The following is a 24,123-nucleotide window of genomic DNA, read 5'->3' as shown; positions in this document are numbered from 1 at the left end:
ATCTTAAGATGCAATCATTTATAGTAATTTTAGCACTCTGATTTCTGTTTGTTTTCAGATTTGAAAAAGCAAACATATTTTCTATGATGATTTATATCTGGGAGCTGCCAGTTGAGCCCAATTTCACAAGACTTATCTTTATAAATAAATGAAATAGAATAAAAAGGAAGAGCTCTACTTCTATTTTATGTCTATCTCTTCAGACAGAAGCAGTGTTAATAGATCTTTTTTTTTTCCTTACTGAAATGTAAACCGTGACCTTTGTAAATACTACCCTTCTCTGTTTAACACCCTAAACTCAAGCTGACCATGTGGGATCCAGGCACGATCGTCCCCTCCGGCTGCCTCAGGAGGCTCTGTAGGAGCTACTGTTCTCGGCTCTCCTCCGGCAGAAGCCAGAGCCTTCACCTGACGCACTTGAGCTCTCATCAGCTCTCACTCCTGGGCTCTGGGAGTTGTTCTTCAAACTGCTCTTAGTTTGCTGGTTTGATGAATTATCTTTTCCTAAGATACTTGTCTTGGGGTATTCCTTGTCTAAATGAGTGTTTCACAGTTCCTTCTGCATGCTTACTTATATTTGGCTGAACTACTGATGATGGGGAGGTACCCGGATGACATAGTGTGTAATTTAAAAATGTATTTTCTTTACCCATTTGGACAACTACCTGCTATGCACCTACTGTGTTGTGCTCAACACTCTGAGTTCATGAGGAATTTAATACTCATTCACTCAGTAAGTAGTTTCTGACACCTGTCACATGCCAGATGCCCTGCAGGGCACTGAGAATGCAGCCGGGAACATAGACGTGATCTTGCCTTCATGGGGCTTATGTTTTAGTGGGAAACAGAGAGGTTAAGTGAGTCAGAAACAGAGTACGATGATTGATTACAGGTTACAAAGAGCACTTTGAGGGAAAATGAATGAGAAAGTCAAGGAGTGGTGCCGCGTCAGGGAGGACGGGCCTGGAGAACGGGAAGGAACCAGCAGCAGTAGAACATTCTCAGAAGGGGGAACAGGAGACAGTAGGCTTTGTCAAGGGCAAGAGCTTGAAGTTATCCTTTAAGAACCATGAGAAGGCCAGTGGACATACAAGATATTGAGAAGGAGCGAAAACTACAGGAAGTGGGGTTAAAGTGAGAAAGGCAACCCCAAACCACAGAAGAGCCTGTAGGTCATAGTCAGATGCTTGCATTTTGTTCCCAGGTCCAGTGAGACGCCTGGGGATGTTTTATGCAGAGAAGATGTACTCTAACTTCCTTTTTTATTTCTGAGCGATCATTGTGGCAGCTTTGTGAAAGTGAACCAAAAGGTGCAGAACAGGAGAGAGGGGTGAGCTAGCGGTGGGGAGACAGGACGGTAGCTGGGCGAGGCTTTTGTAGACGAGGAAGTGGAGAAGAGCGACCTGAGATCCGTTTCAGGAGCCGATGGCTCCATCGCACCCTGGGAAGTCGGGGAGGGATCATGGGTGTCGCCCTGGGGTGAGTGGTGGTGCCCTTGGTGGAGCTGGGGAGACCGCAGGCAGAACTTCATGGGAGGAAGTCAGAGTCTGTTCTGGAATAGCAGGTTACACTTCAGACCCTCCTTTTACTCACAGCTCACCCCTGAGGGCTAGTATGAGCTAGTAAGTCTGCAGCACGCAGGAGTCGAGGTGAACAGGTGTGGCTCTGGGAGAGCAGAGGGGAGAGAAGTAGTTACATGCAGGGGAGAGCTGGGTGCCGGCCGGAGCTTAAGAGAGGGGTGGAGTGTTTGAGTGACTGAGTACATGCACCCTAGAGATCAGGAAGTGGGCAGAGGCTCTGAGAGGTGTGCACAACATGTCCAGCCTGGCAGGGGTGGAGGTCAAGAGAGGTTAAGGTTACTTGCCTTTTCTCCCTCTCCTCCTTTCCCTAGTTCAAGTCCACAATCCTCTAGGTTCCCAGGAACTCTGATGACAGTTCAGGGTTGGGACGAGGGTGGCCCCTGGGGCCCTCCACACCCTGCACACTAGGGGTGCAATGTCTTTAGATGCTCTTTAGGGGAATCCTGCAGCATCAGTTTTTTCCCATCCACCTTCCACTCAATTCCATGCCCACTTTTGTCCTCTGCATTTATATGTTTCCATTTATTTCCCACTTAGGTTTTATGGCAGGCACACAAAGGAACCCGCAGATGTCTCAGTACGGACCTCAACAGACAGGACCGTCCATGTCGCCTCATCCCTCTCCTGGAGGCCAGGTGCATCCTGGAATCAGCAGCTTTCAGCAGAGTAGCTCAAGTGGGACCTACGGTGCACAGATGAGCCAATATGGACCACAAGGTAAAAAAAGTTTCTCCAAAATGCATTGCAGTCGGTTGTAGAAATTTTGTTAATGTTAGTCCTTCAAGATCTTAACAGTATAAACATCTTTTAAGATCCCGTTATTTGTTACCTGACAGATTTGTGAGGTTAATGCAAACCCACAGTCCTTCAGTTGCCCATAGTGATGGGAAGAATAATTATAGCAACTGTTCATTAAGTATTCATGCATCAGACGCTGCGGTAAGTGCTCTTCATACATGTGTTATTAATAATAAAGGAGTAAACCCTTGTCTCTGGGATGGAGCTCTAAATGCTTGTTGAGAAAATGTCACAAGCCTTGTCCTCAAAAAGTTTCATATTTTAAACTTAGGTTGCATCATGAATTCTGATTTGGCCCCTCCCTCTATGTAATTATCTTTATAACAATGTGCCCCCTACTCAGGAGGATGTCACCCCAGTACAGGCTCTCCCCATCTGTCTCCAAAGTGCTCTTATCAGGTAGACAGTGGTTCTGATTTGTCACAGTCATTACCATTCTACTCTTAGGACAAAGTGTGAAATGGACACATGTTTTTAAAAAGGAAGATAAGGCAAAGGTAGAAAAATATGTGGAACTGTGCCCAAAATGCACCATCTGCCTTCTGCCTTCCTGGAAGTTGATGTCTGTTTTGTCTTATACATGCAGAATCCTTTTATCAGGGTTTTTAACCTGATACATACATTTTTTTTCTAAGTCGTTTTTGGCAGTAAGGCATTTGAATTTAGCACCTTCTTTCTATTTATTTAAATTAGACATTAATGGATAATTTAGAGAGAATGAGATAATCTGGCACAATTCCCAGAGTTTCCTCACTTCTGAAAGTACCAGGAACATTCCAAGTGAGCACGATGCTCACCAGGAAACTGTGGTGAAATAAAGTGTTCACCGCCTCCACAGCAGAGCCGGGTCTCATGACTTAATAAAGCCCTAGAATTTCCAAGAGTGTTTGTGTCCGTTGGGAAAACATGCTGTGTTGAGGCTCTCTGAGCCTCTCCAGCCGTCGAGTAAGCACCTGCAAGGCCAGATGATTCTTTGAGGAGGCCAGGGACCTGCTCAGCTTTTACCTGCTCTTTCTCAGGAAAGCTTTCTTTACTTCACCATTTGAAAATTGCCTTGTTTTTTGAAGACCTCTTTTAAGCACCTTCAGTACTGTCCGTGTAGCATCACCTGCTTGCCTTACATTGCTCTGTTATTTTACATTCCAAGTATTTCTGTTGTTAGCAAAATTGTGTTAAAACACCCAAAACAAAGTTTTTCCATGGCCCCTTCCTGACTCTAATCAGTAGTGCACGTGGTCAGAGGGGATATAGATGTGAGTTTTGCTTGATTCCCTTCATACCATGTTGTAAGTGGATTTCCGTGTTATTAATAACAATAAGCTCTAGGAATTTGAGTCCCAGTGACAGGAAGAGAAGAATCTGCTCTGTCCCCTGTCGGCCCCAGGTAGCTGTGACCTGCGGAGTTTGCTGCTGAGCTAAGGCGGGCGTGAGTCACTGAGCTGTGGGTGCGCCGCCTGCCTGCAGCACCCGCCTGGTGGGTGTCTTCAAAACTGGGGTCTTTGGTTGTCGGGAAAAGAAAAAAGTGGAGTGAAAGTTGGAAAAGCAGTTTGTAAGTTGTGATGTGTGCAGAAGATGCGGACTTTCACTCGTAACATAACTGGAGAGAAGGTCAGAGCTTTGTTCTGAGAACTGGGGGTGGCAGAGGCCTGGGCTGCACCACGAGCGCTCTCAAGGGCTCCGTGTAATCTTCAGAAGTGATCTCTTCTACTCTTAAATAATTCACTCCTGCAGCCTCATCCTGCGCTGCTCTCAAGTAAGGGAAGATGGAGCCTTGGACTATCTGGTGAGCACTTAGCTTTAGTAGTTAGTAACACAAAAGCTAATTTCTATAGAATGGATTTATTTTCTGAATAAAACCCTCAGTCTTCTGGATCTGTTGAACATTAGGATTCTTGATTTAAGAGCGGTGAACCTGTGAGGGCTCTCACCCAAACTTGTGTGTCCTTGGAAGATGGCTTACTCTCTGGGATTTGCTTTTCCTGTAGAAAATGAGAACATTAGATTGCGTTACCTTGGAAGTTGCTTCCAATGCAAATGTTCTGTGAGTCTAAATTTTGCTTCAACTCCAGAGCCTTTTACATTAGTGCAGCCCGCTGGATCCACCGCGGAACATTTTAGTTATGTTGTCAAGAAGGTTTTTGTTTTAGGTTTTTTTAAGACATAAATACTGAGTTTAGGTTAGTATTAGAGACAATTTAAATAAGAATGATTTCTATACACGGCACCTTCTAACTTTGAAAAAAGTGCCTGCACATTCGTGTTCTCTGCAGTGCCCCCCCCCCACCAGGTGACATCTCCACACAGTCCATGCTGGTGGCCCTCCTGGCCCCTTGACTAGTGCCCTGTGCTGAAGGCCAGTGCCCGGTGCCCCGGGGTCCGTGTCTGCTTTCCTCCGGGGAGTCTCCGCTCCTCAGCAAACTCTCAGTGACAGGAAATAGTGCCCGTAACCTGTATCGCTCAAGTCAATAAATGTTCTTACTTTTACGTTTCTCTCTTGATTGATCCTTTTAAACAGAGACCCAAATGAAGTTTTCTTTCTTTCTCTTAATTAACTTACTCAAATTAGTCATAAAATATTCAGCTTATGTCTTCATGTTATACGTTGTAATGTCTCTGGAAAGAGTCACTCGTGCGGTGACCCAGAGTCGTTAGTCTCATCTTCTATGTCGGTTACCAACTAGATGGCTTTCTTCTGGTTAATTTGGTTTTTAAGAGATCTCAGGGGAAAATATTTTATAATCTCCTTTCATGAACCTTTCTGTGGTCAGGAGTAGCTTCTCCAAAATTACTCATAAATAACAACCAATGTTGATTCAACACTGCCTGGGTCCTGGGTCCTGGGTCCTGGGTCCTGGGTCCTGTAGTGCTTTTCATATACGAACTCATTTAATCCTCTCAGAGTGCTGTGTGACAGGTGCCATTATGACTCCACTTCACAGACAAAGAAACTGAGGCTCATACCAGGTCAGCACCTTCACCCAGGGTGTACAGTGGTCATGCTGGGATTCAAATTCAGGCAGACTTACCTGTTTTCTTAATTAATGGGAAGCCCGCGACGTTATCCCATTTTACAAATAAGCAGGTTAAGTAGATTACTTAACAAATCCCACAGCTGGGAAGTGCAGAGCCAGAGTTCAAACCGAGGGAGGCTTCAGAGGCCACTCACAGAGTCACTGGTGTGTCATTTCCCATGCCTCAGCTATACCCTTTCCTCACTGGTCCCTTCATTCAGTGAGCCACTGGGGGAACAAAAGACGAACTACTTGCCTTCAAGGAGCAAGGAACATTTGGGGAATATAGGCTTGGAAATACATCAAAACGCCAGAGGTTAAGGAAAAAATTTATGTTAAGAGGAAATTTTCAGAAATGTGTATTAATACTGTAAAATCTGAATTATTTAATATACAAATGGGATGAAGCCAATCTAAATGTGTAAAAATGTTTAATTGCAGTATATTTTACGAAATAGTATTTTCCTACCTTGAAGCAAGCATGTGTAAAATAACTACGCTTACAAAGTGTTTGCAAGTAGAGATGGCCATGGGGACTTGGGCTAATAAATAGAAAGGAATTATGTGATTGACATGTTAATTATTAATACATGAATTTGCATGGGATAAAGGGAGCTGAAATCAATTTCATCTTCATAGCCTTTCTATTTCCCAAGGACAGCGACTGTCCTCCTTGTTTTTGTGTTCTCTAGAACAGTGTCTGTCACAAACTGTCCACAGATATTTTTTCATACTTGTCATTAATTGCAAAACAGGAGGGTCTTGCCTTAGCTTTGCTATGAATTAGAAGTATTACCTTGGACAACTAACAGTAATTCTGAGCCTGGTTGCCCCTCCAGTTATCAGTCCCTTGTATGTTAGTGTCTGGGCCACCACATACAGCTATGTAGGTCGTACAATGACTCAGCCTTGGTTTTGTGCCTTAATTTCTATAGTTTGTGTCTTAGGAAGCAGGGAGCTTACAAGTAGGTGAGTCTTTCATTCCTAAATTACTTGGCCAGAGGTGTTTTTCAGAAGGGTTTAAAGTGTTTTTCTCTAAAGCATATCAGATGCCATCGGAACTCTTCCTTCTCCTTCATTCATTAAAATATTTCTCATAAATTCAGTAAAGGCAAACTTTAAATGATACTGAGTGGAAGTGAATGCAGTTCCAGAGTAGTGAAATGCACATTAATGATCTCACAGCTGTTTCAGTTCAAGAGGAACAACATAGAAACGTCACCAGTTGGCAGCCCACTAGCTACTTGAGAGTGCCTTACAGGCCCACGACAACCTTGGTGTCACCATGACCCAAGATTTCAGTCTCCGCTCTTACTATTAAATTAAGCTAAATTCATCTGCTCTTCTACAGAGATGAGATGTGTCTGCCACATGGATTCGTTTTTTACCCCCGTGGACAGTGCTACAAATTGGAGATCTTTTTCTTTGGCTTTCCAAAGGCTGGTCACTCCCTCTTAAGTTTCACGCATTTTTTGGGAAACTGGTTGTAATGCACTTGATATGTTTACTGCTTCCTATTACCTTTATTTTATGGTTAAATGGACAGTGCTAGGCAAAAGTATTAATTCCATATTCTGTAAGTCTTTGTTATTCAAAGTCTCTATCTTGCTAGTAGAAAAAACAAATTGTAATAGATCATTTTATAGCAAAATGTGGCTAATGCAGTCTTCTCTTGATGTTCAAATTTAGCCTTCAAGTTGCAAGATTTAAGCATGAATTTCTATTAACAGACCAATAATCATCATGATTTTATCAATACCTGGGAATTAAGAAAGCAGTAAGGAAAATTTTAAATACAAATCAACTTAAAATAAGAAAAAGAAAAAACGTACAGCAACATTAATTTCATCGAGTGTGAAGCTAATTATTTGACGTTGCTAATTAAAAGCAGCAGCAGCAGAGCGCCAGCATCCACTCCCTCACTGAGGGACCGAGCGCCTCGTGCAGCGTGGTCAGCCAGCGGGCTTGTGCTGCGGGTCTGGATCGTGACAGTCACGGACAGCGGTGTAGAAACGCAGCACGTGGACATGTAGCTTCTCTTTACATCTCAGCAAGGTGCCTTTCCCTGGGACTCCATAGCACTGCCATTTTTTCAAATGTTTGTTTGAGAAGAAATGACCTACTGAGACACAGTTTTCAAATCTGTAAGAGTGGCACCAAGGGTCCTTTCAGAAGGCCTCCCCCGCCTGCCATCAGGTGAAGCCGGGCAGAGCTGTCCCTCCAGGGGGCGCCATTCCCATGCAGGCAACGTGAGTGTGCAGGGTCTGAGCCGGGGGAGGGCACAGGCGCTCAGGCTGTGGTGACAACAGCGGCTCTGAGAACCCTTCATTTCTTACCATAGTGATTTTACTGTTTTATGCCAAATTTGGCTATTGAATTGAGATAATACGATTTTACATTTTTTCTCTTAGTGCTCACTTTTTCTTATACTTTGTTCAAGAAATAAATTTGAATATCTATGCATCTTGAAAGTAAAATTAGTCCAGCCGTGGTTACTGGTATCATTTTCCCCACAGCAACCACATGACATAGATCATCTTGTCCCTTTTTACACATGAAGAAACTGAACATTGTAGTGACAGGTAGCTTTGTGAAGGTCACACATGCACAGACGGTTACGTCCCTGCTCCTTGAGGGCCTGTGCTCTTTTCTTCACCTACTGCCCTCAAGTCAGATACTAGCGTCTGCCTGTGGCCGTGTGTCCCTGGGCCTGTGTGTGATGTCAGCGTGGTGGTGGTGGCTTCTCCAAAGATCCACTTCCACTACCCAGAGAGGTAGCCAGCGGGCCCCCGGCTCCCTTCCCGAGTGGCTCTCCTCAGTCCCCGTCTCACGGCACCTGCCCTCACCAGTCTGTGTAAGTTCTGCCTGCTTTACTTTCCTTCATAGTATTTGGCACCACGTGACATTGTCTAGATTTGTTTCTTGGAATGTCTGCTGCCACCGGAACGTAAGCTCTCTGCCTTTGCTCACAGCTGAATCCCCAGCCATCAGCACAGAGCTGCTGGCACGTAAGAGGCCCTTAAGAACTATTTCCTAAATGAATGAAGACAGAGTGCTCCAAAGACACTGGCATACCTCCTCAACCCTGCCTTGATGCTTGAGGGCTATCGTTCTGAATACTCAGTGCTTAAGAATTATCTTTGGGGGATGACACTAAGGATCATTTTTGTCTATCTCTCTTTGTGATGCTGTATTTTCTGCGTTAAGCTTGCATCATTATATAATTAAATTTTTAAAGGAGTTAATTTTTGTAACATACGAGAAAAAACTACCAAAAGTGAAATACTGAAGTCGTACTGTAATGTAGTGGGTCTTTCCTCCTCTCTTACAAGCTTTACGTGATACTGCTTTCACATTTTGAAGACTTTTTAAAATGCATGTTGACCTAGGAAAAATACGGTGCTTTATACGTCATTTCAAATGATAAATTATCTCTGTTCCCACAAATAGTCGGATTTAGTGCAACACGGGGTGGGTTGGCTTTCATTTCGAATCTGCACCTGTGGTCTTAATCGCTGAGTCTCCCTCCCAAAGCAGCGCCTGAAAGAGCAGCACTGTGTGACCGGTCTGAGTAGGCAGGCAGATCTGGCAGGCTCTTCAAGATACAGCCGTTTTTGCAGAGCAAGGATCTTACTTAAATAGGGTGACCAGCAAATAAACACATGAAAAATGCTCTCGAAATCATTTGTCATTAGGGAAATGAAAATTAAAGCCGCAAAAACACCCACTACACACCTACTGGAACGGCTGATGTCTTTTTGGCGACATCCAGGATGTAGAGCAGTTAGAACTCTCATGCGTATTTTAGTGGAGTTTCTTATAAAGTTAAACATGCAGTTAACGTACAACCCAGCACTCTCAACCCTAGAGTTTACCAGGAGAAATGAAATGTGTGTCCACACAGAGACCTGTGTGCAGACGTCAGCAGCTTTATTCATGATTGCTAGAAACTAGAAACAGCCCAAACATCCGCAGGATGAAATGCTACTCAGCAACGAAAGGGAGCCCGCTATCGACGTGTCAGCATTACGGATGCATTTCAGGACCACAGTGCTGAGTGAGAGGAGCCGGACACAACGACCACACACCGTACGACTGTTCCTGTGACATCGCGGGGTTGGCAAACTGTAGGACCAGAAATCAGATCAGCGGTTGCCCGGGCGGGCGTGGAGTGAGATTGACCACAAAGTGAAAACTTTGTCATGATAGAAACTTCCTGTCCCAACTGTGCTGCTGGTTATAGGACATATATGGTTGCTATTGCATATAAATTCTACCTCAGTAAACACGACAGAATAATATTGTAATGGATGGCTATCAAAAGTGAGCATTGTTGGCTAAGCAATAAGGTAAATGCATATTTAGCCCTAATTCACAAATATGTTTATGATAATATGTAACTAACTATCCATGTATTTTTTTCCCACCCAGGGTCAGATGTCTGTTCTATGATTGGTGCACCGTTTTATCCTCCACAGCTTAGGGAAATAATACAGGACCTTGCATGTAGCAGTTGTTCACGAGTAATCGTTAAATGATTGAAACTGAGAAGCGAAATAAGTGGAAACATTCAATAATTCAAAAAAAAAAAAGCAGTAAGCTTGGAATATCCATTGTAACTAGCAGATTTTAAAATTCTAGAGTCAGGTACAGAATTATCTGTGATCCTCCTAAAATGATGATGGTGACTTGAAGGGGGTCTAGCTCCTGTTTCCTCTGTCTGGTGCTCAAATACAACTCCTGGTGGGTTGAAATCTGAATTCATTTGGTGACCAATTTTCCAAAGCTGGTGTGCCAAGATGAACCCACTTGAAAACTGTGGGCTCTCGGACTTGGCTGCAGGACCCGTCCAGCTGAGGTGGGCTGGCCCAGCGTCTGCTGCCTCCATTGTGCTTAATGCTCCATCCATCTGTTTTCTGTCAGAGCTGGTGCCAGCAAATTACTAATCTATTAGAGGAACATGGAAATAAGATTGCACTTCTCATTCCTGGCTTTTCCTCTCGTATTTTGCTTGGCTTACATAGCTGGTTTTTGTTTATTTTGGGGAGAAAGATACGTTACCGAGTAGGCAAAGTGTTGGGGATGAATCATTTTTCACACCTAACATACATTTTTAAGGGTTTTGGAAAAGAGATCATGTTAATGATTATTGATAACATTATGATTGTTGGTGGCGGGGTGATCGCAGCTGTCGTTTATTAGGTGATTCTGTGGTTGGCACTGTACTCGTCACTTTCCACCTATTCCCCATTATTATGGTTACTTTACATAATAAAACTGATGTTCTGGGAGGTTAAATAACTTGTCAAAGGTCACGCCCCTAGGAAGTGTCAGAACCAGCATTCAGACCTAGTTTCTAGAGCCTGTGCTTTATCCATTGCTGCCTCTTAAGCCATTTAAAGCCTTTAGAAACCATTTTTATCCAGGCATGTGAGTTTAATGAGGAAAGGCTTTAACGTTTCAAGGAGAAGAAAAGGGGACTTTGTATTTCTTCTACCAAATAGGGGCCTCTATAATTAGAGCGTATTCCCTTGACATGTGCTTTTGAGTGCCAATTCATGGAATCAGCCCAACTGATTGAGGGAAAACAGATTGGGAGCCCAGCGCTCAGTGGGCCTTTCTGAGGACAAGTGCGGGCACGCGTGTACGGGTGTGCACACTCCGCACGGCCGCGGAATGCTTCCTGCTGTAAAACGAAGACCAGCTGCCGGCCTGAGCAAAGCTATCGGAACACAGCTCTTCTCTTTTTAGTACGTAGAGTGAATGAGAAAGATAGAAGTCAAAATCAGATACACAGCAACTAAACATGTCAGTTGTTTCCTTCCTTTATGTTCATTAAAATACAGCCCCTGCCGGCCAGTAAACCCAAGGTGCAGGAACCCGGGGTGGCGGTTTTCTTTCTCTGTTCCAAGTATGAGCAGCGTTCTGCTCCAGCTATAAGCAGGACTGAACAAAATCAGGAACCTTCCTCTCTAATAAAACTGCATTGTGGGCATAGTCTGCAATGTAAATGCTTGCTTTCTAAAACACGATTAAAGTGTCGTTTCATTTCCTTTGAAAGCAAAGGGTACATATGTTTTCACTGAATAAACTTTCTTACAAAATGACTCACTTATCAAGTGTTGAGGCAGGATGGAAACTAGCAGCAGAGCCGTAACATGAATTTGTGAATTAATTTCATTTGCATTCAAACGGTGAAATAAGTTTGTTTATTTTTAATAAAAGCAAGAGCCAAAAAGGAGCATTGTACCTCACTGATGTTATCAGATACTCTGAAAGTGAAGGGCTGTGAGGTCAGTGAGTGGGGAGATGTCTTCCTTCTGCTACAGGGTAGAGTTCTGAGGACGGTGCTCTGAGGAGGGTAGGAGGAGGCAGGACACAGCATCCTGCCCACTGCCCTGCGTCCTCCCAACCAGGGAGAGCATACGTTGCCCTTTCCGCCGAGATGCTGTGACGGGAAAACAGACGGGTACCTTCTGTGTGGTCCCGTGGGATGGAAGATTCAGAGCACCCTCGGAACTTTATGCAGAGCTTTGAAATTGATAAACAGTGAATGTTTACCTTTTACTTGAAAACAGTGTAAGCTGGATTATTTCTGCAAAGGCAGTTTAAATTTGAGGTGCTAGCCATAAAAGACTAACTCACATGCACCGCGGGGAGGGGGGTCACCTGAGTAATTGATGCCCAACCCCTCCCATCCCTTGCTTCTCTTCCCTGTCTTCCTGGCCATGTCCAGCCCCTCGGGTGGCCGGTGCCTCCCTGTTGTTACTCTCTAGCCTGTCTTGGTTTCCAGGGACATTCAGGGAAAAGTAGCTGGTGGCTTTAACCAGGTCACTGTCTGTGCTGGTGGAGCACTTTAGAAGCTTGTGCCAAAACTGGTCAGTAGCAGGGTTTAGCAGAGTATGACCCACTCTGTCCGGCCGCCTGAGTTTGTAAATAAAGTTTTATTGGGACCCAGGCACTCCTCTGCATGTGGGTCGCCTCTGGCCACATCAGGACTGCAGTAGTAGTGTAGTTTTGACAGAGGCCATCTAGCCCACGAAGCCTGAAATATTTACTCTCCAGCCTTTGCAGAAAGTGTGTCAGCCCGTGTCGGTGTGAACAGTGAGCCTGACAGCCTCCGCAGGGGGCAGTGCATGGACAGCCACCTTAAGAGCTCACGGGAGGCACCTAACAAGGAACAAGCGCCAGTCGGTGTTGAGAAGTCTGGGCTCCTTGGAGACTGGTAGGCAATGCAGCCTTAAAGGTGTGCACTGCCGAAACCTGGTTTCACATTGTGGTGATACTGTTACATAAGTTTTCCATAAACGTTTCAGAGGCCAGACTGGGGTGCTCTGAACTGCGCCAAGACACCCTGGGTGCAGACTGGCTCCTCCGTGTTTTAGCCACATGACCTTGGGACAAACCACTCAATATCCCGAGCCTCGGGCTGCTCCCCCCTAAAAGGAAGATGATAATAACGGGACCTCTTAGACTTGTAAGGATTAAAGGAGGTAATGCAAAGAACTCAGGACCGAGCTTAGCACACAGTAAATATCAGTTATTGGCTTTTATTGTTACTAATCCAGTCCAGCTTCTGCTGGGAAACCTGGAGAAACTCCTCCTCATCTTCAGAACAAATCCCAGGCTTGGAAGCCTGGGACGCGAGGGCCTGCTGAACCTGGCCTCTCCCCGCTGCCCCCTCTCATGGCCTCACGAAGCTCAGCAGTGACTCGCTCTTGACTTTACTCTCTTGCCTGTGCTGGTGTCCCTGCCTCTTCCACAGGTGCTCTCTGCCCTCCTCTGCCTTACTCACTCTCCAGCAGTAAATAAACCCCTACCATTCTGCACCCGTGTTTGAACTACTGTACATACATTACATCATGTAATCCTAACAACTCTTCAAGGAGATGGTATGAAAGAGAATTATCTCTGTTTTACAGAGAAGAGAATGAAACAAAGATTGAAGCAACTAAGGTCATACAGGCGGTGTATACATATACGTGGAGTCCTGACTCAGCCCCACCTCTCCCAGATCCCAGACCCTGCCCCACACAGACTCCTAGGTTGCAGCCCAAAGTGGCTTATTCAAAGAAACCTTCACTCAGCACCTGCCTGCCACAGGCGACCCCGTGTGCCCCACCCCACGCAGACTGACTTTTCTTCTCTTGTAGTTTTCACAGTGCATTATCTTTTTGTTTTTGTTTTTGCTTTTGCTTTTGTTTTTTTTCTCTTCTCATCTTACCCCTGCTGCTTCACCTCATACACACACACACACACATGCACATACACACACTTAGGCTGTGAGTATCTTGAGTACCAGAATTGCATTGCATTTAACTTTATATCCTGTCCCTAGGACAGTTACATGGATGAGATTCTTCTAGAAAGTAGTACGGATGGATGGAGAAACACTAATTCTTGTTCTGCAAACACTTTTCCCTTTATACGTATATTTCATTTCAGCCGTTACTTACTGGGAGGCAGCATGTATTATTGGTCAGCTACATGGGTTCCATAATCATTTCTCTTGAGCTTGAATCCTAACCTACTAGCCGTCGATTTTCTTCATTTGTAAATGGAGTCATGGTCGTATATATATTTCACATGTTACTTGAGAAATGAATGAAGTCATTGATGCAAAGCACTTGACCCAGTGTCTCATACATAATACGGTTCAGCAGTTGTTATTATTATCAAAGTAGCATTATATATACCTTTAATTTACTTGAATGTAATTTATGTAAACTCAATCAAAATAAAAGGTGTGGAAGGAGAGAGAAAACCAAACTATTGAAATAGTCCCATTCTACTTCGGGATCCTGAGCCCCCGTGTGAGCAGAGGTGGGAGGTGGGATGGCGGACGCTCATCTCAGCCTCTGGCCCTCCCTGCTCCCAGCGGTGCCACCACCTCGCAGTGCTGAGTGCCATGCAGTGTTGAATCTGCATTTTATAAGACACGGCACCAGGTAGAAACCAGCCACTTTATCTGGTTCTCAAGCAAAGCACGTCTTCCAGACACTGGAGAAGAGCCAACTGTGCTGAACTAATGTTGAGTTTCCACACGACACCCCCTGGGGGATTCTGAAGGATGGTCTTGACCGTGTGTGCTTGTTTTCTTACCCCTTGTCTTCTGAACTCTTTGTCCTAACTGTCCAATGTGGTAGTGAGGCAGTGGTGCAGTCTCAGATTGGTGCTCACCTAGGGACTAGGGGCTGAAATAATTGTTTTGGTTAAATTTGGTAAGAATATGAGGTGTTGGATGTGCTGAAGCAGCACCGCGGACTAGCCTCCCTTGTCCGCTCATAGATGGTTTCATTGGTCGATCTGGATTTCCCTCCGTGTTGCAGTGGTCCTGTGTGGCTCTTTGCCTTTGGAATGTGCAGAGAGAGCGTTTTCTGAGACTGCCAACCTCATCAGCGCCAATAGGGGAAGGGTTAATAAGGATAATGACTAATACTCTGTGTCGATCACATTGTTGGATAAAAAGTATTTCCAGTGAATGTTTTCACGAGTTCAAATATTAAGTAAAAGGCTTTAATTTGTGTTTGATTTTTGTTTAGGTAACTACTCCAGACCCCCAACTTATAGTGGGGTGCCCAGTGCAAGCTACAGCGGCCCAGGGCCCGGCATGGGCATCAATGCCAACAACCAGATGCATGGACAAGGGCCAAGCCAGCCATGTGGTGCTATGCCCCTGGGACGAATGCCATCAGCTGCAATGCAGAACAGACCGTTTCCTGGAAATATGAGCAGCATGACCCCCAGTTCTCCTGGCATGTCTCAGCAGGGAGGGCCAGGAATGGGGCCACCAATGCCAACCGTGAACCGTAAGGCACAGGAGGCAGCTGCCGCAGTGATGCAGGCCGCTGCAAACTCGGCACAAAGCAGGTATGCCGTCGGGCGGGCGGTCTGTGTGTGGACGTATGCGCACGCGCTGAGCCCAGAGCTGTGTCACCCCCGGGTCACATGGGGGTGGAGAGCCGCAGAGTGTCGTTTTGCCTGGCCGTTCCTTTTGTGTTAAATATATTCTGTACCATAAAGATCAGAGAAGTAAATGACAGACCATGTTCTCTGAGACATCGAGGAAGGAGTCTGAGCGGTGGGCGGGTCAGTTGTGGGGCTTGTCTGAAACGGCTGTGAACACTCCACGCAGCAAGCGACCCAGAGCCAGTGGCACAGGGGTGTCTACGTGGTTCCATCGCCCACAGCCAGGCTTAGGCAGCAAATTCTGAAGCCTAAAAACTGGGTAAAATCTAAAACACTCAAAAAGAACTTCTCCCTTCTTTTTATCCCACTATAAAAGTCTTTTTAAAACAGAAACTCTGTGTGTGCACATGTGCATTGTGTGTGTTCGTCTAAGTGCATGTATGTGAGGTTTATGACTTCATGTTCTCACGTTGTGTTTTATTTTCCTGGGCTTACCTCTCCGTCCAAACCAAAAGGTGGTTCGTAAAGCAAAGATTATATTTCAGAAAGTTTGAGTTGATAGAGCAAGCAAGGCTTTAGCCTGAATTCCTTAATTGTTTTTAATACTGAATTTTAAAATTAATTCTTGAAGTAAATACTTGACATGTATAAAAATAACTGAATTTAAAGTTTATGAGGCAAAATGAGTGTGCTTTAAAAGAAGCACATGTCAAAAGATGTTTGAATTATGTTTAAGATATGTTTTAAAACAAAGGACATTGAAAGATATGTATGAAAATATGGTATTTTCAGAAGAAAAAAAAGAAAATTCTGATTTTTGTCAAAGAGAAATGAAAGCTAGTGTGTGTGTGTGTGTGTGTGTGTGTGTAAATGTATCCCTTTGTTACTTTTCCTCTGAAGCTGCTGTGTGGGAATGTTAGGGACCCTCCAGTCTCACTGTTTGCTCCAAATAATAATAAAATAAATTTCCCTTGAGGAATCCAAATGAAAATCAGTCACATCCTCTCTCTGTCTCTCTCATCCGCATTGCAGTTACTTAGAGTCTTTTGAACCCCAGCAGTATACCTCTGAAATGGACCTATGCAGGCTGTGGAAAGAATATTTTAATAAACCTATCTCTGAGGACTGGTTCGGCTGGTCCAGTTCAAGTTCTAATTTAGGTTTACACGAATTGTCCATTGTCGTAACTCATAAAGCACAAGTTATTTCCTTTTTAAGTAGAAAGTACTTGATTGCATTTGACATGAAGCCTTAGCTAGTGATCTGGGAAGAAGATAACCGTAGAGATTAAGGCATAATTGTTTGATTAAAAAGCCTTGCTGTGTTCCCTTTCTGAATCAGTTTATATATAATTTTATATAAATGAATATACAAGTACACATCCGTGCATTTTCCGTTTTGAATCAGTAACCATTGCAAAGCCTGCCTTCACACACTGCCCATCAGAGCTCTCCGGGAGTTTAAATGGAGACTGTTTATTTTTTGGCTTTTCCCAAAGTCAGAGAGCTATGCTTCAGAACTTTAAAACTGAGATCAGACCTGGGAATCTTTTCGCTCTCCTTTGCCCTGTCTCCCACCCCTTTTTTTAAGAATTACTTCCCGGCTCCACTCCCAGTAGCTACATGGTGCAGGGTGTTACGCCACATTCTGGAACCTCCACACCTATGTGCGGAAATAACATGGTGGACAGGGGGATTCATACTTGTCTGCAGAACAAATCCAAAGAAGCTGTTCTTCTGTTCTACTTTAGGCCACCATACATTAGGTCGCCTGCTTATCCCAGCCAGTCTGGGGCTGGCGGACGCCCCATGTTTTCTTCCCAGCACCCCAACTATGGCAACTCTCAGGCTCCCATGATGCACCAGCCTGACCAGTACGGGTAGGTAGCAACACACCCTGACTTGCTGCGGGACCTGGGCGTTTTTTTTAACTGTTAATGAACGTGCCATCTGGCTGTGAGAGGAACACCCAAAAGCAAGAGAGTGAGAGACCTAAAAAGGAAATCCGTCTCAGAGGGGCTTGTCTTTTGTTGGTTTTTGTTTGTTTCGGGTTTTTCGTTTGTTCTGTTCTGTTCCGTTTCTCATCCTCACCGGCGGTACTTGGTAGCTGGTGGAAGCCTGCATGCGGTTCCCCAGGTCCTGTCTCTGCATGGCTTCGGCATGGCTTCTTCCCTTCATGCCTGACAGGGAAACGGAGACTTTTATCTACGTAAAAGTAATGAAGCCGCCTCCTCCCGTGTCACGTCCCCCATTGTTGTCGTTGTGTTGTCTGGGAACTTGTGTTGTGCAGCACCGTTATCATGCCTGTGTTTTTGTCATTCCTGCCACGACAGCGGCCTCGCTGACGAGAGCCCGGTTGCAGGAGGCAGGGCGTAGGTGATTAATAGGACGGTCGAGGGTTTCATTACATCATCACTGAGCAAACATCCGTGCCAAAGATTTCTGTTACTTCCTTCTCCCAAGGAGGTTTAGAATATTGAAGTCACCAGGAAAATACAACCAAACAGTCTAACAAAATTTTCTTTCTAAGCACAATGTTACCATATTATTATCGATTTCAACACAGGAATTACATACAGCAACAAAAAGTCTCTCTTCTTTCCTACTACAAAACCTATATAACAGGCTTTAGGTTAGTAAATAGTCTCAAAGTATATTATTATTGAGTGATTTTCTAAGCAAAAATGTTTCTATTGATTACCATTTTGCATATAGCAATGATAAGATTATCTCACACAGATGGAATCATGTTCACGAGTTGTTTCAGTAGAAACATACCACATTTTTGTAAAATAAAACGGAATGGTCAACTAGCCCTGTTTAAAGCCTGAACTTAACAGAATGATGCTTTCACTGCTTGTTCTGAGTGCATGACACAAAGAGCTTTCAGCAGTTTTATATTCAGTATACATTTATTTAGGCAGCAAGAGCAAATGATAATTTTGCAATTGAGAGTTCTAAATCCTGTAAACATGGTCCTAAATGTGGACCAACAAATAGAGAATTCTGTAAACATAATCCTAAAAGTGAAATAAACATAGAATTAGAGAAACATACTTATTTCGGAGAAATTATCTTTTCCTCTTTTTCCTTTCTTGTAGTAGCTTCAAGGTCACTTCATGAGTTAGTGGGAAGATAACCGTCAGGGGAGAAAAGCATTTATCATCAGCTGCTAATCCATAGGATCTGTCCTTTACCAACTCAGGAGTCCTATTCAGACCCACAAAGCTAGTTTGGCTGTGCCTTGCCAAGCCACATTAAGCAGCTGTGTAAAATGAATTTAAATGGCAAGCATCAGAGTAAAATCTCTTCCACTGGGGCAGAAAATCAATGTTAGCTAACCAGCACGAGAAGATCCAATCTGTGTTTCGGCCAGCAGCATCCAGATAGCTTCCCTAGAATACACCGCCTCCTCCTTAATTAAGGATAAGAAAAAGGAAGATGTTGGAGTGGTTCTGTGTAACTCTCATGACACACACTTGGCAACGGCGCATCCTTGCAGCTCCATCCCTGTCAGCTCTGAATTTTGCCGTGTGTGTCTACACTATTCTTTCTAAAAGAGAAAGAAAAGAACGTTTTATTTATTTATTCCGATTTTAAGTCTTCCTTCCTTTGCATTCTGTAATATACATAATCTGTTGTGCCCTTTTTTTTTTTTTTTTAAGCGGAAGCCTGAATGTGAGAAAACATGTGCTGTTCATGTTTTAGTGCTGTGGGTTAAGAAATTTGATTTCCAACATGCTTTTGCTCAACAGCTCAGCTCACTGCAGTAAACTCGTGTTTTTGCTTTTGTTTTTGTTTTCTTTCCCCACTGATACCTCTGCCAGGTTAAAGTTAGGTTGGCAACCTGAAAAGCCAGTTTACTACTGAATGGCAGTTTCTCACGAAGAAGGGCCTCAAGCCTTTCAGAAACACAGTATTCACAGAATTTGTTGGAATGACTTCTTTCTCCAGTCAGAATCCCAAAGAGCCTAGAGCCTATGAAGGAATCTGAAAAAGACAAATTAGTGATGAAGGAGTGAGTGAGAGAGAGTGTGTGTGTGCGCGCGCGTGCACACAGTTAGAAGCAGAAAGCTCACCGCAGAAAGGAAGGGTTGTGGCCGTCTGCGTCAGGCTTTCTCAGCCAGTTGTGTGAGATGGTGCAGAGGGAAAACATACAGGTTTAACTGATTGGAAGCTGTTCTACTAACTCATTAAAAAAAAAAAAGCGGCACTGTGAGAGTAAAACTGCTTCTTGAATAAATATGGAGCATATGGGTGACTTGTTTTTTCTTTTTCACCTTTTGAGCCAGGGAATCCCTCATTGTGATTATCAGATGATCTGCAATAGAATGGGATGCATCTTATGGTTCAGGCACTAGATTAGTTGAGTAATACGATCTAGTAATTTGAAATTAACCATTTATATGTAATGTCTGTCCAGAACCCCCAATCCCCCATACATACTTGTTATCCAAAAATTGACATCTCTGCCCAATACAGCTGATCTGTGGATTTGGATATTTCAGCATTGTCCAGATATTTTTCTTGGAAATAAGCTCCAAGGATGATGCATGACTTCAGGGAACTTACAGAAGCCTGACAAACCTTAGATCTTTAGGGCATGACAGATTTTGGTTTCTCAAAGTCAGCCACCCCCAGTACCTCCTATATACCAGCTTTAATCAAGTCTTCAAGAGATGGTTTGTATCAAAGTCCTGGCACAGCTCTTTAAGATAACTATTTTCATAAGAGTAGGTTCCAAGAGAGTATAGAGTTTCAATTGTAAAATAATAGAATTTTAGAACTGGAAGGATTGTAGATGTCACCGTCTCCACCCCTCAATTTTATGGTGAAGGAAACCAAGACCTACGACATTGCCTGCTCTGGGTCATTTAGTCAGTGACGGGCAGGGCAGGGCGACCCCAGGGCCCGTCTCCTGCGCCTGCTGCTCTTCCTTCTGCTTAGTGCTGTCCCTGTAGGTTTTCTCTTTTTTAAAAAAAAACTCTTAATTTTAGTTCTCCCCCACGTCTAAAGGCAGTTCTACTATTAGAAAGCAAATATTAGTCAGTGTCTTGCTGGAGGTCCTACTTCTCGTGTCGAGGTCTGGACTGGTTTTCGTTAGCTCAGCCTTTGTTGCTCCTGAACAGCAGTGAGTGCTGTGCTCCCTCCCTCAGACTCCTGCACGTCACCAGGTTGTTTGCTTCTGGGACCACACACTTTGTGCGATGAAGTGAAGGTTTACTTGATGGCACACACTTGGGTTTGAATTTCTGTCCTTTTCACCCTTCAGCTGCCCACCAATAATAGCACTTTAGCATTTTGCATTCTTGAGACTGGAGTGTGGCTGTTAAAGTAAGGATTCTGAGTCCAAGAGCAGAAACACAAGTTGGCATTTTTACCCAGGTAAATGCACATACCTGCATGTTGCTTGCTGATACAAGCGATGTCTGTCGTCCTCTTCTGTCCCTGAAAGACTACTCCCCAGTGAACTGATTGAACATCAGACGGAAGAAAGTTCTCAGACTTCTTAGTTTTTTTTTTTTTAATGAGCAAAAATAAGTCAATTTGTAGTCTCATTTCTCTTGCCTATTTTTATACTGAATATCACAACCTTGAGTCTGGAGACCTACATTTGAATTCTTACACCAAAAGCTAGGATAACTGAAATTAGTTTTAAATACTAAAAAGTAGGAGATTAGGAATTTTAATTCTTATTACTTTTGAATCTTAGCCACTCTCTAAAGAGGTGAATAAATTCCATGAAGTCTTAACCATAAGGTGACTTGATCAGTTGCAGCCTAATGATTGATGTTGATGTGGCTGAATGTTTTGTGAAAGTCTGACCAGTGGTCTTGCTCTGTTTGGAAACATCTGCACTTCCAAACCCCAGTGGATTGGTCTGTCGTCTTGGGTACACGTAGGCGCTTATAGCTGTGTCTTTTGCGTACCCTCCCCGCCACACACACACCTTCCAGCAACTATTCTTTAGTGAGGTGTATTTATAATTCATTTCCCCTGTTGCTATTTGCCAGCCAGGCACTTTTTCTCTGTCATTCTCCTCTGAAGCCAGTATGATGCAGTTCTGATGGGTTAGGAGCCGCTGATGGGGAAACACAGTAATGGAGACAGTGCATTCACATGTCAAAGAGAAGGGGCAGAAACTTCTCCATGCGTCAAGCCCCAGTTATCGTGGGTCCATGTGCCTGAAGGGCTGTGAGTGAATTGTGTCGACTAAGAATTTAGCCCTTTGGATTTTGGACAATTAGGTTTTAAAATAATAGCTATGATTTGAAAAGTCATGTTACTGAAAGACAAAGCAAAAAAGATTTCAAAGGCTTAATTAGAGTTTTTATTTTTGCAATTAAATGTAAGCCTTTGCTTTAACATCTAAACACTGTGCTTTAATTTTTAGCTCCTCTTTTCCCTTCAAAATTTAGAATTTGAATGAATGTTATTATGTTGGTACTTTAAGAATGTGATTTCAATTAAATCTTTCAGAGTTCCAGAATTATTATGGCAGCCACAGAGTACATTTATTAGTCTTCAAATCAAAAAGTGGTAAAACACTAATTTTTTAAAAACCAAGAGAGTTTTTTTTTTTAAGTTTAATGAGATCTAAGGAGTCAAAGTATGAAATGTACAGCAAAGCATTAATGGACGAGAGTCTGTGAGGTTCCCTAAACAGCTGGTTATTATCTGGAAAGATTTTTAAATACACGCACACCCTCACCCTGGCCGCCAAAGGGGCAAGGCTCGTGAGCCTGTATTTTTTATAAACCCGCCAGCTGATTGTGCTGTAGGAGGTCACACGAGTCTGGGGACTGGCATTAGGGCTTCCTGCTGCTGGGGAGGATTGAGGAACACCATGGAGGGAAGAGGCAGGGAAGCCCAGGCTTGGACAGCCCCTGCTTGTACCTGATGGACAGTGAACGGGGAAACACTGGACTAGGGTTGGGGACACTGCACAGAATTAGGAGGAACTCGTGTTTATACAGACCTGATACCGTAACTCAGGCTTTGGGCATCTTTTGACTCGTGCGAAGTTTGTCTCCCTTAGTCCCTCTCACTTTCTGCCTCTGAACGTCCTCTCAGGTATCAGTATCCTCCTTGCTCTGAGATACTCTAGTCCCCTCCATTCCTAGACCTGCCTTCCCCGTTCAGAAGGTCTTCTATCCAGGTCCCAGTCTGAACCTCTCACAGCTGGGTGCTGTCCTTACCACCTAGGGGAGCTCACGGTGAAGGGTGTTGCACCACGTTGGGGCTCTGATTAACAGGTGAGTCTCCATCAGTGGAGGGAGTGCCCTGTTTACACGTCCAGGCCACTTGCCTTCACATCTGACCTCATGAGCTTGCTTACGTCTCCGCCCCCACATATACCAGCCAGACTGCAACTGTCATTATTTAGAATCAGCATTGCAGTCCACCCATCACTGGGAAAAATCGCAACACAGCCCAGACAATCCCAGCTATTCAAAGTTGTTAAAGGTAGGGCTGTTGAGATCACGTGTGTCTCAAGTAGTAACACTGGCCTCGTCGCCAACCCACCAGGTGCTCGGGCTGAAACTGGAAAGTGTTGAGTTGTTCTCAGCCTGAAATCTCATAACTTCAACAGGGTTTTTGGCTGAAGGCAGCAGGGACAGTTTGTAAGTGCTGAAGAGGATATGATCTCTGTGTTGATGTGTCCCAGCCTGGGGTTTGGGAGGTATCGTGGGTGACCGTGGGTGACTGAGTGACGAGCAGAAGTGAGGGGCTGGGGTCTCTGACTGCTCAGGGGGCCTCTTAGCTCATACGCTAAGGATTGTGGGAGCAACTCCCTGAGGCTCCTCTTAATCTTGACCTTCATTACTGTTTTGAACTCCACTTCCATCGCATAGGTTAAAAAACCAAACCAAACCATAAGGTTTTGTCCCTTTGAAAGTTAACTCCTATAGGATTGCTTTTAGACTGTTAAATATCTGCGAGGTTAGAACTTGCTGGATCCTACCCCCTCCTGCTTCTCAGGGCAACGTGACTGGTGAGGACATAAAGAACTGTAGTTTTGTTCACCTATCAGGCCTTACTTACAACTTTTTTTTTTACCCTACTTTTAAACAGTGTTTTGCTAAAACAAATTAAGTAACTTTGTGGCCCAAGGCCACCATTAGCTCAGAAAATCTGTAAGAATTTTAGGAGGATTTTTTTGTAAGTTAGAAATAACTCTATTGATAAATTTTCTGGCACTACAGCCCTGGACAGGTGCGTTCCTTGTTAGAGGCTTACAAAATGTTGCTGTGACAAAATGTATGAGATGAAGATCTCAGGACCAAAATTCTATTTTTTTTTCCAGCTAACAGACTGGTCCATTAAGGTACAGGAAGTCTGAATGCACATGAGCTCTGTGCTTTCTCAGTCGTCTCCCTCCTAAAAGGGCACTCAGGCTAGCTCGTTGCCGGTGCTGCCTGGCTCCTCAGTATCTGTCAGGCTGATAGCTCGCTGTGTCCCATGTACCCAGGCCTCCAAGGAGACCCATTCCCGTGTCAGCTCACTCTCCCTTCTATCTTGTACCCAGGAGGGTGTCCTGGTATAAAGGTGGGAGCTCCTGTCACTGTAAAGGAATAGGCCTCCTTGTAAATAATTTGAGATCTTTTCTTAATTGTATTATGATCTCAAGATAAAACATTCTTAAAGTTCTTGAATATAATGCAGTTAGAAAGGGCCACTTTTTTCCTTCTGTAGGGCATGTCAGAGGCAGCTAATTTCTCTTTCCTGAGATTCAACAGGTCTCATTTTCACCAGACAAGGGAACTCAGCCGTTTGCGTCTTGTCAGAGGCCAGTAGGAAGCCACGCATGCCAGCACCCACAAA

At 44.1% G+C, this 24,123-nt stretch overlaps 1 protein-coding gene across 8 annotated transcripts in view; it reads left to right on the top strand.

The window, feature by feature from the left end:
* ARID1B (AT-rich interaction domain 1B) overlaps nucleotides 1-24,123 on the top strand; it is a 378,713-nt gene that overhangs the window by 307,228 nt on the left and 47,362 nt on the right. For 4 of the 8 annotated variants that reach the window (XM_074368093.1, XM_074368091.1, XM_074368089.1 and 1 more), the window contains 3 exons: nucleotides 2,118-2,297; nucleotides 14,932-15,259; nucleotides 17,049-17,177. In XM_074368093.1, the coding sequence (XP_074224194.1) occupies nucleotides 2,118-2,297; nucleotides 14,932-15,259; nucleotides 17,049-17,177 (637 nt within the window). The remainder of the gene's footprint in view (nucleotides 1-2,117; nucleotides 2,298-14,931; nucleotides 15,260-17,048; nucleotides 17,178-24,123) is intronic. The other 4 variants (XM_074368095.1, XM_074368096.1, XM_074368092.1 and 1 more) reach the window with 1 other exon arrangement.

The sequence above is a fragment of the Camelus bactrianus genome, chromosome 8 (genome assembly GCF_048773025.1).
Source record: "Camelus bactrianus isolate YW-2024 breed Bactrian camel chromosome 8, ASM4877302v1, whole genome shotgun sequence".
NCBI classification, from domain to species: domain Eukaryota; kingdom Metazoa; phylum Chordata; class Mammalia; order Artiodactyla; family Camelidae; genus Camelus; species Camelus bactrianus.
This window is presented reverse-complemented; position numbering and strand designations above follow the sequence as displayed.